The following is a 15158-nucleotide window of genomic DNA, read 5'->3' as shown; positions in this document are numbered from 1 at the left end:
CTACTGAAGAATATCTCATTTCAATTATTCCTATTCAAAATCACAACTTTAAAGTTTTTTGTCTGATTGCACACAGAGTGCTACATGTTATTGGATAAGACTGTTTTGCAATTTCGTTTCACATAATGGACAGCTACTATCACTTCGAAGTCTCTCATAATCAGCGGAAAGATACACTTTAATCTTACAACCTTTACACAAAGATTCTGCAATTGCGTTGCTACCAACATGACCTCCACATCCCTTACAATTCATCTTATTTGACTCATTCACTTGTTGACATCCAGCACACTGCCACAAGTTAATTCTGTCGTCAACAGGAATGTATGACAATGGTCTGTTGTTATGTCGCTTTTTTTCTGGAGATTTCTTTGTCTGTTGTGTAGGAGCTACATTATTGTCTTTAAGAGAGGTGAAGTCAGGAAGTGAGTTTGTTAAATCTTTATCATGAGACTCACTTAACCTTCGATTGCTGATATTAAGTGACACATGAAAGCCTCTATTATCACCACTACCAAAAAGAGTGATAGCATTTGCAATATGGTCAGCATCTGGGGTGCTAAGGGCATACGAACGAGGTCGACCAGAACGATTGGACCCTTGTGATGCAGGTAGACTCCATTCATCAGTCACGACAGATGATGATGGATTTTTAAGTAGTATAGGATCATCATGTCCATCAGAATTTTTTGGAGAACTGTTTTCAGTAATGGAGGGCAATCTAGTATAAGAGGAAGTATCATTGCTATTCCCTTTCAGACCATCACCAGACTGGAAAAAGCGTCTGACCACTGAAGTGTTGGTGCATTCCTAAATAGTTGAGAGTTGCAATAATACTTGGTAATGTTGTACTATATGTATAAATTTGTTGGAAGTGCGGACCTCTTAAGCCTGTGAATACAGGGAGGCAGAATCTCAGTTTTATACTGGCTTTAGAACAATTAGCTACTATAAATCACAACTAAATTTTACCTCAGTATATAAATCAGCCAGTGATCTATCTGTTACTCTAAGTCTTGAAATTATAGAACCAAATTCTCTCAGTTATCTGATAAGAATGATTGCTCTATTAGAGAGTATAAGCATGGGGATGAACATAAATTATACAGAATACTGATCTATAAATGACCTACAACTTTGGTGAAATATTTTCATTACAATACAAAGTGAGCTTTGGGACCTCAGGTTTCTACTATATCTGTACGTGTATGTTGAAGTGTACCCTGTACCCATACCTTGGCTTTCAGTTCATATAATTTTGACTGTAATTCCTGTATTTGTTGGTCCCTGTCCTGTAATTGTTGGTCGTTGTTCTGTATTTTTTGGTCCCTGTCCTGTATCTGTTGATCCTTTTCTCTCACCACAGCCTCCATACTATTAAACTTTTCATTAGCTTTTTCGATGACGCTGAACAGCTCAACATAACTGGCTGTAGAAAATGGTACTTGTTGATCATGAGTAGCTTTAAGACCCTTCAACTCCTTACAAACAGCTGATATTTTAGGTCGTTCCTCGGGTTTATTGTGAAGACAAGACTCAACTAATAACCGTAAGGATGATGGCATACATAATTCAAGGTAAGGTTCTCGTCTTTGTACCTCGGTGCGAGCGATCAAGCCATCCTGAAATAAATCTCTTGGCTGTGGCCACTGATGGGACACGACATGTAAGGTGATACAAGCTAGCGAGAACACATCAACTGGCTTGCCATAACATGGCTCTACAGACATCGTTTCAGGTGGCATAAAGTGGAGGGTACCAGGTGTCTGTGATTGGGGTTTCTTTGTTGGATTGTGACCTACAGCTTTAGCTACGCCTAGGTCACCAATTTTTGCCACACAATGCTTTGTCAAAAGAACATTATTGGAGGAGAGGTCTCTGTGGATAATATCCTGACCATGAAGGAACTCCAGTCCTTGAGAAACATCAGTCAGGATAGATAACTTGATGTGAAGTGGGATATGGTCTTGCTCTAAGAAACTTGCCAAACTGGTTTCCATCATCTCCATCACAAGCCATGGTAGTTTAGCCTCAGGAGTAGGATAGTGAATACCCAAAACCTGCACCACGTTAGGATGATGTATTCGACTAGTATAGATACACTCGGTGATAAACTTTCTCTTCATGATTTCGCATTCTGCAGGGGAGACGCCCTCCACCAAAATGGAGTGGACTTCTTTAGCAGCACATAATGTTCCGTGTACACACACTTTAATCACCCTCCCATACGCTCCTTTACCTAGTACTACACCAGTACTGGTTACGTCTCGTAACTCTATTAGGTGAGGTGAAGGAATAGCCATGAACGATAGCTAACCACGTGACCACCGAGGCTAATATTTTGTAATAACGCGCGTTCGCAGTAAGACGCCGGGAACTGTTAGGGCGTGTCTTGGCCGGCGTATAGACACCCATAGGGGTGAATGACATAGGTGGTGTTTGTTATGGAAAAGCATGACCTAGAGCTAGTCTGACGGCGCCCGCCCATCCTCTTTTTGCAAATAGTCGGACGCCGCCAGGTTAGACCGTTCATGGAAGGGAATATCTATAAGTTTTCCCAACAGACTATGTATACATGTATATAATAATTAGCAGAAAGTGAAAGAAGACACGTGGTTACTTCTGTCCAGCGGCGGAGGAAGTAGTTCATATGAGGGGGGGCTGGGCTGACCCAGACTTATTTCTATAGTTTGGTAAGGTGAGACCAAAAAAAAAAAAAAAAAAAAAAAAAAAGGTCGCAACCAACTGACAAGAGCTTTCCACCTCACCAGCTATCATTTCTAGCTGATAAACTACATAAAAATCCTTTCATAGCTCGCTACACACTGACTACTTTATTAGAGTGACTGCTCTATTAGAGTATCTCGATCTTTATCACGGTTTTCAGCCCCACTCCAAGAAAGATAATTTCGGTGTGATATCATTCTGAGGGGGGGCTAAGCCCCCCCTCAGCAGACCAAGGGGGGGGCTTTAGCCCCCTAGCCCCCCCCTTTCCGCCGCCTATGCTTCTGTCTCTGCAAATGACTCCACTGCTGCATGGTCCATGACAACAGAACATATGCACTAGTTATCCACTCTGATTGTCGCCATAGTATAAATACCCTCAAGAATTGATTCCTACATGCAATCATTCTTCCCTAGAGCAATTAGACTATGGAGTAACCTACCTGATCACCTTGTGGAAACTGATAATGTTGATACTTCTAAATCTTTACTATTATAGTTACTTACATGTAATTAGTTAAGTTTATTAACGTTTAGTTTGTTAACTAATCATGTAGCTACATTATACTTGTGATTGAGGTTTGTACATTATACAGTAATAATAATAATAATAATAATAATAATATGTTTTTTGATTGATGTTGCTATACCAGGAGATAGTAGAATTTCCCAAAAGATTTCTGAAAAACAGCAACGCTATAGTGACCTGAAGATTGAAATTCAGAAAATGTGGTCTGTAAGAGCATCTGTGGCTCCTGTTATCATTGGTTCCCTTAGCTGCTCTGTTCCTGAAGGTTTAAAAGATCAACTACAAACATTACAGATTTATCATGCTAACCTCATCCCGAAGATGCAGAAGAGTGTCTCACTGAGTTCCTGTCATATTTTACGCCGGTTTGTGACAGAACATTAAAATCCTAACCTTTTGGCTAAAGTGTGGGATATAACTTATTTTTTACATCTAGTTGTAACTCCAGTATTGCTGTGTGTATATTTAATAATAAGTAAGAGTTCGCAGCAATCACATGTCAGGAAGCCATATCCAGAGTTGGTGGTTATCTTTGTACTGTTAAAACTGAAGCACTTTGCAATTTCAAATTGCTAAGTGTTTCATGATCAGTAGTTCCAGCATGGAGATTCAGTACAGCCAAACTGAGTAGTTGATTATGGACACACTCCAAATGTACTGTTCTCCAGAATGTGATTGTAACAGGTAGAACTTTGCTAATGGAACCATCACTTGGGACATGCATTAGCTAGTTGCATATATAGCTACATACATGTTCTTCACCTTAGTGAAATAATTTGAACATAAAATGCAGGATGGAACGCATATGAAATCATGAAAATTCAAATTGTGTAACTATAGTAAAATAATATTATTTTGTAACCTCATAGCTAATTAGCTATAATGTTATGACAAAGATGAGAAACCAAAACCTCACATCTTACAAGTTCTCAATTAAAATTATTCTGGAGTCTGCTCTAAAATTGAAGCTCCCAGCCAAACATTTGTTTACATGCATGCTCAGTTGGTTTCTCAGTATCTCAAGCTGGCATACCAGAGGCACACATATATACTCCATGCATTGCTATAGTGCCAGTTTTGACGGTTGGTCAGCATTTAACAGTAATTAAATAAGTTAACAGTATATAGATAATTGCTTCTCCATGCATGCATGTCCAACTGACAGGGGCAGGTCAGGTGTAGACATATAATAATTTTGTGAAAACAGCATTTATACTCTACAATATGTAATTTACAATTAAAACTGAACAGTTGGCAAATCAAGTATCTACATAGACTGACTGCAATTTTATGCATGCATGACAATGTCATCATGCAGAAGACAGTGTGTATATATGGGGTGCCGTTTGTATCAAAATTATAACAATATAATAAGCATAAAAATATGGGGTGCCGTTTGTGTCAAAATTATGACAATATAATAAATATTAAAAAATAGGTTACATATTATGGGGTGCCGTTTGTATCAAAATTATAACAATATAATAAGTATAAAAAACTAGGTTATATATGCTTACTGTACTTGATTTATACATATGTACATTTTCATAAATAAATAATGACTCTTTTTAATAAATAATTTGCATTATTTAATATATAATGCTCAAATGACAAGATAATGACTAGCATCTTCTCTATTATGTGCCATCTGTTGTCCTGTTACACATTTTGGCACAAAACCTGAACTTTGAAATGCCATTTGTATCAAAATTTAGGTTTTTGATTACATTGCCAAAAAAGAAATGGAAATAATTTTCCTTGATATTGTTTACCCAAAAATGGCAAGATTTCCATAGTACTTTTCATTATTTATTAAACCATGAACATTATTTGTTAAACCATTAAATTCTTTACTTAATGTACATTAGTATATTAAGTAAAGATGTAATCCATGATTTACATTAATCTTAACAAACCTTGGATATTAATGTAATCCATGATTTACATTAATCTTAACAAACCCTGGATATTAATGTAATCCATGATTTACATTAATCTTAACAAACCTTGCAATCAACATCTACAACAGGCTATACAGGGTTACACGAGGCTACACAGCGTTACATAAGGCTACATTGGGTTACATTAAAGCTACAAAAATTTATGATACTACACATGGCATGCGGCTACACTGGGTTACATTAAGCTACACTGGGTTACAGGATACTGCACAAGGTTGCATGAGGCTACACTGAGGCATTACAGAGGCTGCACTGGGTTACATGAGGCTATACACAAGCTTACATGAAGCTACACAGAGTTACCTGATGCTACACAGGATTACATGAGGTTATACGCAGTGTTACATAAGGATACATTGCTTTACATGAAGCTACACAAAGTTACATTGGGATAATTATATGAGGCTACACAATGTTACATGAGGCTACACTGGATGATATATATGAGGCTACACAGGGTTACATGAGGCTACACTGGATTACATGAGGCTACACAGGGTTACACGAGGCTACAATGGGTCACATGAGGCTAAACTGTACTACATGAGGCTGCACAAATTTACATAAGGATACATTGGGTTACATGAGGCTACACAGAAGTTATACATAGGGTTACATGAAGCTACACAGGCTTACACGATGTTACATAGAGCTACAAAGAGTTACATGAGGCTACACGGAGTTACATGCAGCTATACATTGGGTTACTTGATACTACACTTGGTAACATGAGGCAACACAAGGTTGCATGGGACTGACATGTACAGTTACATGAGGCTACATAGGGATAATTATATGAGGCTACACTAGATTACATGAGACTACACAGAGTTACATGGGTTACATGAGGCTACACTAGGTTACATGAGGCTACACCAAGTTACATGAGCTGCACAGAGTTGCATGATACTACATTGAAGCCTCATGTAACCTTTTGTAAACCCAATGTAGCATCATGTACTTCTGTGCAGCCTCATGTAACCCTTTGTAGCCTCATTTAACCCTGTGTAGCCTCATGTAACCCATGTGTAGCTTCATGTAACCCAATGTCTCCTCATGTAACATTTGTCTAGCCTCATGTAACCTAGTGTTTCCTCATGTAACCCAATGTAGCCTCGTGTAAATCTGTGTAGCCTCGTGTAACCCAATGTCTCCTCATGTAACCTTGTCTAGCCTCATGTAACCTAGTGTTACCCCATGTAACACAATGCAGCCTCATGTAACTCTGTACAGCCTCATGTAACCCTTTGTAGCCTCCTATAACCCTGTGTATTGCCCCATGTAACTCTGTGTAGCCTTATGTAACCCAATTTCTCCTCGTGTAACCATATCATGTCTAGCCTCAAGTAACCCAATGTAGCGTCATGTAATCAAATGTAGTCTCATGTAACTCTGTGCAGCCTCATGTAACCCTGTCTAGCCCTCATGTAACTCAGTGTAGCATCATTTAATCCTGTGTAGCCTCCTGTGTATTGCCTCATGTAACTCTGTATAGTCTCATGTAACCCTGTGTTTTGCCTTGTGTAACTCTGTGTAGTTCCATGTAACCCTGTGTTTTGCCTTGTGTAACTCTGTGTAGTCTCATGTAACTCTGTGTAGCCTCACGTAACTCTGTGTAGCCTTGTGTAACACTTTGTAGCCTCATGCCTCATGTAGCCTAATGTAGCTTCATGTAACTTACATGAGGCTGCACAGAGTTACATAAGGTTACAAAAGGTTACGTGAGGCTACACATGTAGAGTTACACATGAGGCTACAAAGGGTTACATGAGGCTGCACAGAACTACACGGGGCTACATTGGGTTACATGAGGCTACATTCAGTTACATGAAGCTAGACATGGTATGGTTACATGAGAAGACATTGGGTTACATGTGGCTACACAGAGTTACATGAGGCAATACACAGGGTTACATGAGTTGCACAGAGTTGCATGGTATTACATTGGAGGCTACACAGCCTCATGTAATAACCTTTTGTAAACCCAATGTAGCATCATGTACTTCTGTGCAGCCTCATGTAACCCTTTGCAGGCTCATGTAACTCAGTGTAGCCTCATTTAACCCTGTTTAGCCTCCTGTGTCATGTAACTCTGTATTGCCTCATGTAACTCCGTGTAGCCTCATGTAACTCAATGTCTCCTCATGTGATCATACCATGTCTAGCTTCATGTAACCAAATGTAACCTCATGTAACCAAAAGTAGCCTCATGTAACCCAATGTAGCCTCGTATAATTCTGTACAGCTTCATGTAACCCTTTGTAGCCTCATGTAACCCTTTGTAGTCTTATGTAACTCTGTGCAGCCTCATGTAACTCTGTGCAGCCTCATGTAAGTTACATGAGGCTTCATTGGGTTACATGAGGCATGAGGCTACAAAGTGTTACACAAGGCTACACAGACTTACATGAGGCTACGAAGGGTTACATGAGGCTACACAGAGTTACATGAGGCAATACACAGGGTTACATGAGACTATACAGAGTTACATAAGGCAATACACAGGAGGCTACACAGGGTTAAACGAGGCTACACTGAGTTACATGAGGGCTAGACAGGGTTACATGAGACTATTTACATTGGATTACCTGACGCTACATTGGGTTACCTGAGGCTAGACATGATATATATGGTTACATGAGGAGAAATTAGGTTACATGAGGCTACAAAGGGTTACATGAGGCTGTACAGAGTTACATGAGGCTACAAAGGGTTACATGAGGCAACACTAGGTTACATGAGGCTACATTGGGTTACATGAGGCTGTACAGAGTTACATGAAGCTACACTGGGTTACATGAGGCAACACCAGGTTTCATGAGGCTAGACAAGGTTACATAAGGAGACATTGGGTTACATGAGGCAACACTAGGTTTCATGAGGCTAGACAAGGTTACATAAGGAGACATTGGGTTACATGAGGCTGTACAGAGTTACATGAGGCCACATTGGGTTACATGAGGCTACACTAGGTTTCATGAGGCTAGACAAGGTTACATAAGGAGACACTGGGTTACATGAGGCTACACAGAGTTACAGTACATGAGGCTACACAGGATTACATTAGGATACATAAAGTTACAGGAGGATACATCTGGTTACATTAGCTTTACATAAGGGTACACAAAGTTGCATGAGGCTATACACAGAGTTACATAAGGATACATTGGGTTACATGCTTGAGGCTACACAGAGTTCTATGAGGCTACCAGAGTTACACGAGACTACACAGGGTTACAACAGGTCAAACAGAGGATAATATCTATAGTCTGGAAGAACCACAGGATTACAACAGGCTACACAAAAGGTTACAACTATATGTATTAGTATTACTACTACTACCTTCGCAGTGTCCAGCACTAAAGGTTGACGGTCTTTGAATTAACTATCTTAATAAATAAAATGCTTGAGAATTTGCGAACAGCTCAGGTTACACAGGCTTCACAGGGTTACATGAAGTTACAATGAGCTACACAAGGCTGCATTGGGTTACATGAGGATGACTATACTGAGGCTACAGGAGTACAAAGGGTTACAACAAGCTATGCAGGTTTACAACATGCTATACTTGGCTACTAAAATGAGGATATATGCAAGGTTGCACCAGACTACACAGGGATTCATGAGGATAAGCCTGTTAAATGAAGCTACACTTGGTTGCAAGTGGATCTGTGGATACACCTATAGGTAATAGTGGATCATGATACACTGGGCTACAAGTGCACATTAATACACAGTCACTTCTATAGAGGATACACTGGGTTACGTCAACTGAGTTACAACAGGGTTTCACATCGGTACACAGTAGGTATACTTTGTTACATGAGAATACACTGGGATATAGCTTCATGTAACCATGTTGTAACCCTGTGTAGCCTAATGTGTGTATCAACGTGTAACCCAGTTTAGCCTTCAATGTAACCTGTGTTGCAATTCTATGTAGCCTCCTAGCCGAATGTAATGTAATGTATTCCCATGTAACTCTGTGTAGCCTCATTATCCTCATGTAAAGCTGTATATAACCTAATGAAACCTCATGTAATTTGGTGAAGCCTCATGTAACCTGCATGTATAATTATCCCTTTGTACCCTGATGTAACTTCATGTAGTCCTGTGTAGCCTCATGTAACCAAGTATAGCCTCATGTAACCCTTTGTATTACCTCATGTAACTCTGTGTAGTTACATGTAACACTGTGTATTGCCTCATGTAACTCTGTGTAGTCACATGTAACACTGTGTATTGCCTCATGTAACTCTTTGTAGCCCCATGTAACTCTGTGCAGCCTCATGTAACCCTTTGTAGCCTCATGTAACCCAATGTAGCTCTGTGCAGCCTCATGTAACCCTTTTTAGTCTCATGCCTCATGTAACGCAATGTAACTTACATGAGGCTACATTGGGTTACATGAGGCTACATGAAGCTACAAAGGGTTACATGAGGCTGCACAGAATTACATAAGGCTACATTGGGTTACATGAGGCTAGACATGATATGGTTACCTAAGGAGACAATGGGTTACATTAGGGTACACAGAGTTACATGAGGCAATACACAGGGTTACATGAGGCTACACAGCATTATATATATGAGGCAATACACAGGGTTACACGAGGCTTCACAGGATTAAATGAGGCTACACTGAGTTACATGAGCCTAGAAAGAGTTACAAGAGGCTGCACAGGGTTACCTGATGCTACATTGGGTTTAAAAAAGGTTACGTGAGGCTGCGTAGCCTCATATAACCCAATGTAACATCATGTAACTCTGTGCAGCTCATTAAACCCTTTGTAGCCTCATGTAACTATGTCATTCTCATGCAACCTTGTGTAGCCTCTGTGTAACCTCATGTAAGCTTGTGTAGCCTCATGTAACCCTTTGTAGCCTCATGTAACTCTGTCAGTCTCATATGCAACCTTGTGTAGCCTCATGTAACTCTGTGTAGTGTCATGTAACCTCAAGTAACCCAATTTATAGCCTTGCGTAACTCTGTGTAGCCTCATGTAACCCTTTGTAGCCTCATGTAACCCTGTGTAACATTGTGTGAGCCTGTGTAGTTTCATGTAACCCTATGTATAACCTCTGAGTAACCTCATGTAATCCTATGTATCCTAATGTAAATATTTGTGTAGCCTCATGTAGCACAGTTTAGGTTCATGTAACCCAGCATGTAACTCAGTGTAGCCTCATGTAACCCAATACAGAGTAATGTTGTGTAGCCTCATGTAACTCTGTTTAGCCCCATGTAACCCAATGTATCCTCATGTATCCCTATATACAGCCTCATGTAACCTTGTGTAGCCTCATGTAACCCTGTGTACCCTCATTATATAACAATCCAGTGTAGCATCATGCAAAACTGTGTAGCCTCATATAATTATCCCAATATAAATTTGTGTAGCTCCATGTAACCCAATGTATCCTCATGTAACCTTGCGTATAACCTCATGTAAGCTTGTGTAGCCTCAGGTAACTCTGAGTAACTCTGTGTAGCTTCATGTAAGCTTGTGTAGCCTCATGTAACCCAGTGTAGCTTCATGTAACCCTGTAAAGCCTCATGTATTGTAGCCTCATGCAACCTTGTGCAGTATCATGCAACCCAGTGTAGCCACATGTAACCATGTGTAGCCACATGTAACTCTTTGTAGCTTTAATGTAACCCAGTGTAGCCTTATGTAACTCTCATGTAATCTTGTGTAGCCTGTTGTAGATGTTGATTGCAAGGTTTGTTAAGATTAACAGTACATTAAGCAAAGAATTTAATGGTTTAACAAATAATGTTCATGGTTTAACAACTAATGTTCATGACTTAATAAATAATGGAAAATACTATAGAAATCTTGCACATTTTTGGGTAAACAATATCAAGGAAAATTATTTCCATTTCTATTTTTGGCAATGTAATTAAAACCTAAATTTTGATACAAATGGCATCTCAAAGTTCAGGTTTTGTGCCAAAATGTGTAACAGGACAACAAATGGCACATAAAAGAGAAGATATTTGTCATTGTCTTGTCATTTGAGCATTATATATTAAATAATGTAAAATGTTTATTAAAAGAGTCATGATTTATTTATGAAAATGTACATATGTATAAACCATGTACAGCAAACAGATATAACCTAGTCTTTTATACTTATTATATTGTTATAATTTTGATACAAACAGCACCCCATACAGGGGCGAATCCAGAGTTTGGAAAGAGGGGGGGCACCTTTCTGAAAAACAGTTGAAGACCAAAAAAACTTGCTGAAAACCAGTTGAAGACCAAAAAAAAAAAAAAAGGTCACGACAATAATAGCTAGTTATCCTTACCAACTATATCACGTATGTTATGTAAAATAAAATCCTATTTATAGCTTCATAGGTAAGCTACACTGCCTCATGAACATTGTGATTGCTTTATTAGAGTAATTGACTGCTCTATTAGAGTATCTCGATCTTGTATGCAATTTCTTGAAGGGGGGGCATTTGCCCCAAATGCCCCATCCTGGATCCGCCATTGCCATATAACAAGTGAGATATTTATCACTTTAAAAGTTCATTATTTATATTTCTCTCAAGTTAAATGTTAATTGACAGTGTTAATTGACATCAGTACAAAATTAATAATTGTGTTTTATTACTTTTTGTTTGAGCTGTACTCAGTGTCTCCTAATGGCATTTCACACATCGGACAATTACTACCACTACGAAGTCTCTCAATATCAGAAACGTACACTTTGATCTTACAACCTTTACACAAACTTTCTGCAATTGCATTGTTACCAACATGGCCACCACATCCCTTGCAATTCAACTTAGTGGACTCATTCACTTGTTGACATCCAGCACACTGCCATGAATCATATCTGTCATCATCAGCAATGTATGACAAAGATCGTCTTTTTGGTTTCCTACCAAATAATTTTCTTCTTTTGACTTTTTTGGGCTGATCTTCTTTTACAGGAGTTGGATTATAATCTGTGACAACTTTTAGAGAGGACAAGTCAGGAAGCGACTTTGTTAAACCATTATCGCGAGACTCACTTAACCTTTGATTACTTATATTAAGTGACACATTAAAGCCTCTATTATCACCACTACTAAAAATACTGATAGCATTAGCAACATTATCAGCATCTGGTGTACTAAGAGCATTTGAACGAGGTCGACGTTTAGATCCTCGTGGCAGACTAACTTCATGGGCCACTATTGAAGATGGTGAATTTTCAAGTGGTTTAGGATCATGATGTTGTCCAGCAGGATTCTTTGGAGAACCGTCTTCAGTAATAGAAGATAATCTAGTATAAGGGAAAGTATCACTGTGTGTCTCTTTCTGACCACCATCATACTGGACAGTGTTTCCACCCACAGAAGTGTTGGTACAGACCTGTAGTTGGTATATAGAGATCACATAGTGAATGTATTTATAGCACAAAGTACTCACAAAGCATGCAAAATGCTAATGAGCATTTGCTTCATTAGTGTTAAAAGTCATAGGATATAATTGATTCCACCAGAACCTCAACAAATTATTTATAGTACTGTAATGTGTTATCAGTCAAATTGTAATTTACAGTGCAGTGGCAGAAGTAGTTGGGGTTGACCAGAGTATAGGATCTCTAGCAGCAGGGGGCCTAGCTGGAGGGTGCAGCTGCCCAGACGTAATCATTTTAGCTTTTACAATGTTTCAAAATTTTACCAGAATTAGTTTATAGGTACAATTAGAAGCATATCAACTAAAACACTAACTTTTTTAGTCAAAAGTACTTAAAACAGGCTATTTGCGGTTGCCAAAAGCTTTAGCTGTTGGCTACAGGGTTAATGAATATAATTATAGCATTTATAAGCAGCGCAAAAAGCCTTTTAGACACCTGGAAACACTTAGTACAGTGGAAAATACCAGCTGTTAAAGTACGAGGTCAGTAATTTGATTCTTGCTGTAGGTAATTGTTTTCATTTTTTTTTTACTACTTCTTAGGAACACATTTTACAAAGTGCTTTGAATGCTCTATTAGGGTATTTGAGTGTTCTATTAGAGTATTAATGATTTTCAGCCTCACTCCACACAGGATAATTTCGACAAGATATCATTCTGAGGGGGAAGGGTGGGGGGTTCAACCCCCCTACACACCTCTTCCTTTCCACTGTCTATATGTTCAAGTGTCACTAATGAACGATTGCCTTATTAGAGTTCAGTGGTACTAAAATGGTTGCATTTGATGTAGTGCTTTTTAACAGACCACACATAAGTACCCAAATGCATGGTGGCTCTATAATGAATGTGTTAAATATATTAGATTCTATAGCCATATACCTTCATTTCATGTAATTGTTTTGATTGAAAATCCTTTATTAGTAGGTCCTTAACTTGTATCTGTTGGTCCCTGTCCTGTATCTGTTGGTCCCTTTCTCTCAAGGCTGCTTCCATGTGTTTGAATTTTTCATTAGCTTTCTCAATCATGCTGAACAACTCAACATAACTGGCTGTAGCTAATGGTGCCTGTTGATAGCAAGCAGCTTTAAGATTCTTCAACTCCTTACAAACAACTGATATTTTAGGTCGTTCCCCAGGTTCATTGTGAAGACAAGACTCAACTAATAGCTTCAAGGATGATGGCGTGCATAATTCAACATAATGTTCTCGTCTTTGCACTTCAGTATGAGCAATCAAGCTTCCCTCTTGTAATAAATCCTTTGGCTGCGGCCACTGATGGGACATGACATGCAAGGTGATACAAGCTAGTGAGAACACATCAACTGGCTTGCCATAACATGGCTCCACTGACATAGTTTCAGGTGGCATAAACTGGAGGGTGCCAGGTGTCTGTGTGTGAGCTTTCACTGCTCGATTATGGCTTATAGCCTTAGCCACTCCAAGATCAGCAATTTTTGCTATACAATGTTTAGTCAAAAGAACATTATTGGAGGATAGGTCTCTGTGGATAATATCCTGACTATGAAGGAACTCCAGTCCTTGAGAAATATCAACCAGGATGGATAACTTGAAGTGAAGTGGAATATTGTCTTGCTCTAAGAAACTTGTCAAACTGGTTTCCATCATCTCCATCACAAGCCATGGTAGTTTAGCCCCAGGAGTAGGATAATGAATACCCAAAACCTGCACTACGTTAGGATGATGTATTCGACTAGTATAGATACACTCGGTGATAAACTTCCTCTTCATGATTTCGTATTCTGCAGGGGAGACGCCCTCCACCAAAATGGAGTGGACTTCTTTGGCAGCACACAACGTTCCGTGTACATACACTTCAACCACCCTCCCGTACGCTCCTTTACCTAGTACTACACCAGTACTAGTTACGTCTCGTAACTGTGTTAAACTAGATGAATCCGTCCGTGCAGGTACAGCCATGCCCCTAGAATTTAACAAAAGGATTAGTCCCGTGATAAAACCACGTAGTCTGGCGACGCCCGCCCCTTCGCATAGAGTAAGGGTCCGGTATGCTTAGTATCACCGAGTTGTTCTGGAGGAATTTAATTTGAATGTAATGACGTAACGAAAATGGCCTTAACGGAAGTGCCTCACCCAAAACTGTGGCAGAGATATTGAACTTTCTTCGCCTTTACACAGGCGAAAGTGGATTGGTCTACTTTTATAAAAGGCACATGTCTCCCTACCTAGGAAATCAGAGCGTAACATGGTTTTTTCGCGTATCAAACAAGGCGAAAAGCCCTTCCCCATATAACACTTTCTTCTCTTTGTTCTTTATTAGCTAACTCCTTTTGTTTCTTCAGTACTGTTAGGGCATTTGATTCCTTCTTTTGACGTAACATCCACAAAAAATGCGCTTATTATTATTTAATTTTGCTGTGAAAACTTCACAAACAGAAGAATATACACAGATATAATAAATAATGTTAGCTATTGATTGCAAAATAATAGTTACGCAGCAGAGATTTGATTAAACGTGGAGCGTTCTGATTGGTTGCACCAGTT

At 39.2% G+C, this 15158-nt stretch overlaps 2 protein-coding genes across 2 annotated transcripts; both read right to left on the bottom strand.

Moving 5' to 3' along the window:
• Positions 1-33: 33 nt before the first annotated feature.
• On the bottom strand, positions 34-2317 carry LOC136262824 (probable serine/threonine-protein kinase kinX). The gene is made up of 2 exons (XM_066057235.1): positions 1236-2317; positions 34-810 (listed from the first exon to the last, which is right to left on the bottom strand). The coding sequence occupies exons 1-2, from the start codon at positions 2301-2303 to the stop codon at positions 88-90; spliced, it is 1791 nt and encodes a 596-aa protein (XP_065913307.1). The 5' UTR covers positions 2304-2317; the 3' UTR covers positions 34-87.
• A 9410-nt stretch (positions 2318-11727) lies between these two features.
• On the bottom strand, positions 11728-14574 carry LOC136262822 (uncharacterized). The gene is made up of 2 exons (XM_066057234.1): positions 13515-14574; positions 11728-12587 (listed from the first exon to the last, which is right to left on the bottom strand). Exons 1-2 carry the CDS (start codon positions 14571-14573, stop codon positions 11838-11840), a joined length of 1809 nt encoding a protein of 602 aa, XP_065913306.1. The 5' UTR covers position 14574; the 3' UTR covers positions 11728-11837.
• Positions 14575-15158: the final 584 nt, after the last annotated feature.

Source organism: Dysidea avara, chromosome 8 (genome assembly GCF_963678975.1).
Source record: "Dysidea avara chromosome 8, odDysAvar1.4, whole genome shotgun sequence".
NCBI classification, from domain to species: domain Eukaryota; kingdom Metazoa; phylum Porifera; class Demospongiae; order Dictyoceratida; family Dysideidae; genus Dysidea; species Dysidea avara.
Note: the sequence above shows the minus strand (reverse complement) of the source record. Positions and strands in the feature narration are given on the sequence as shown.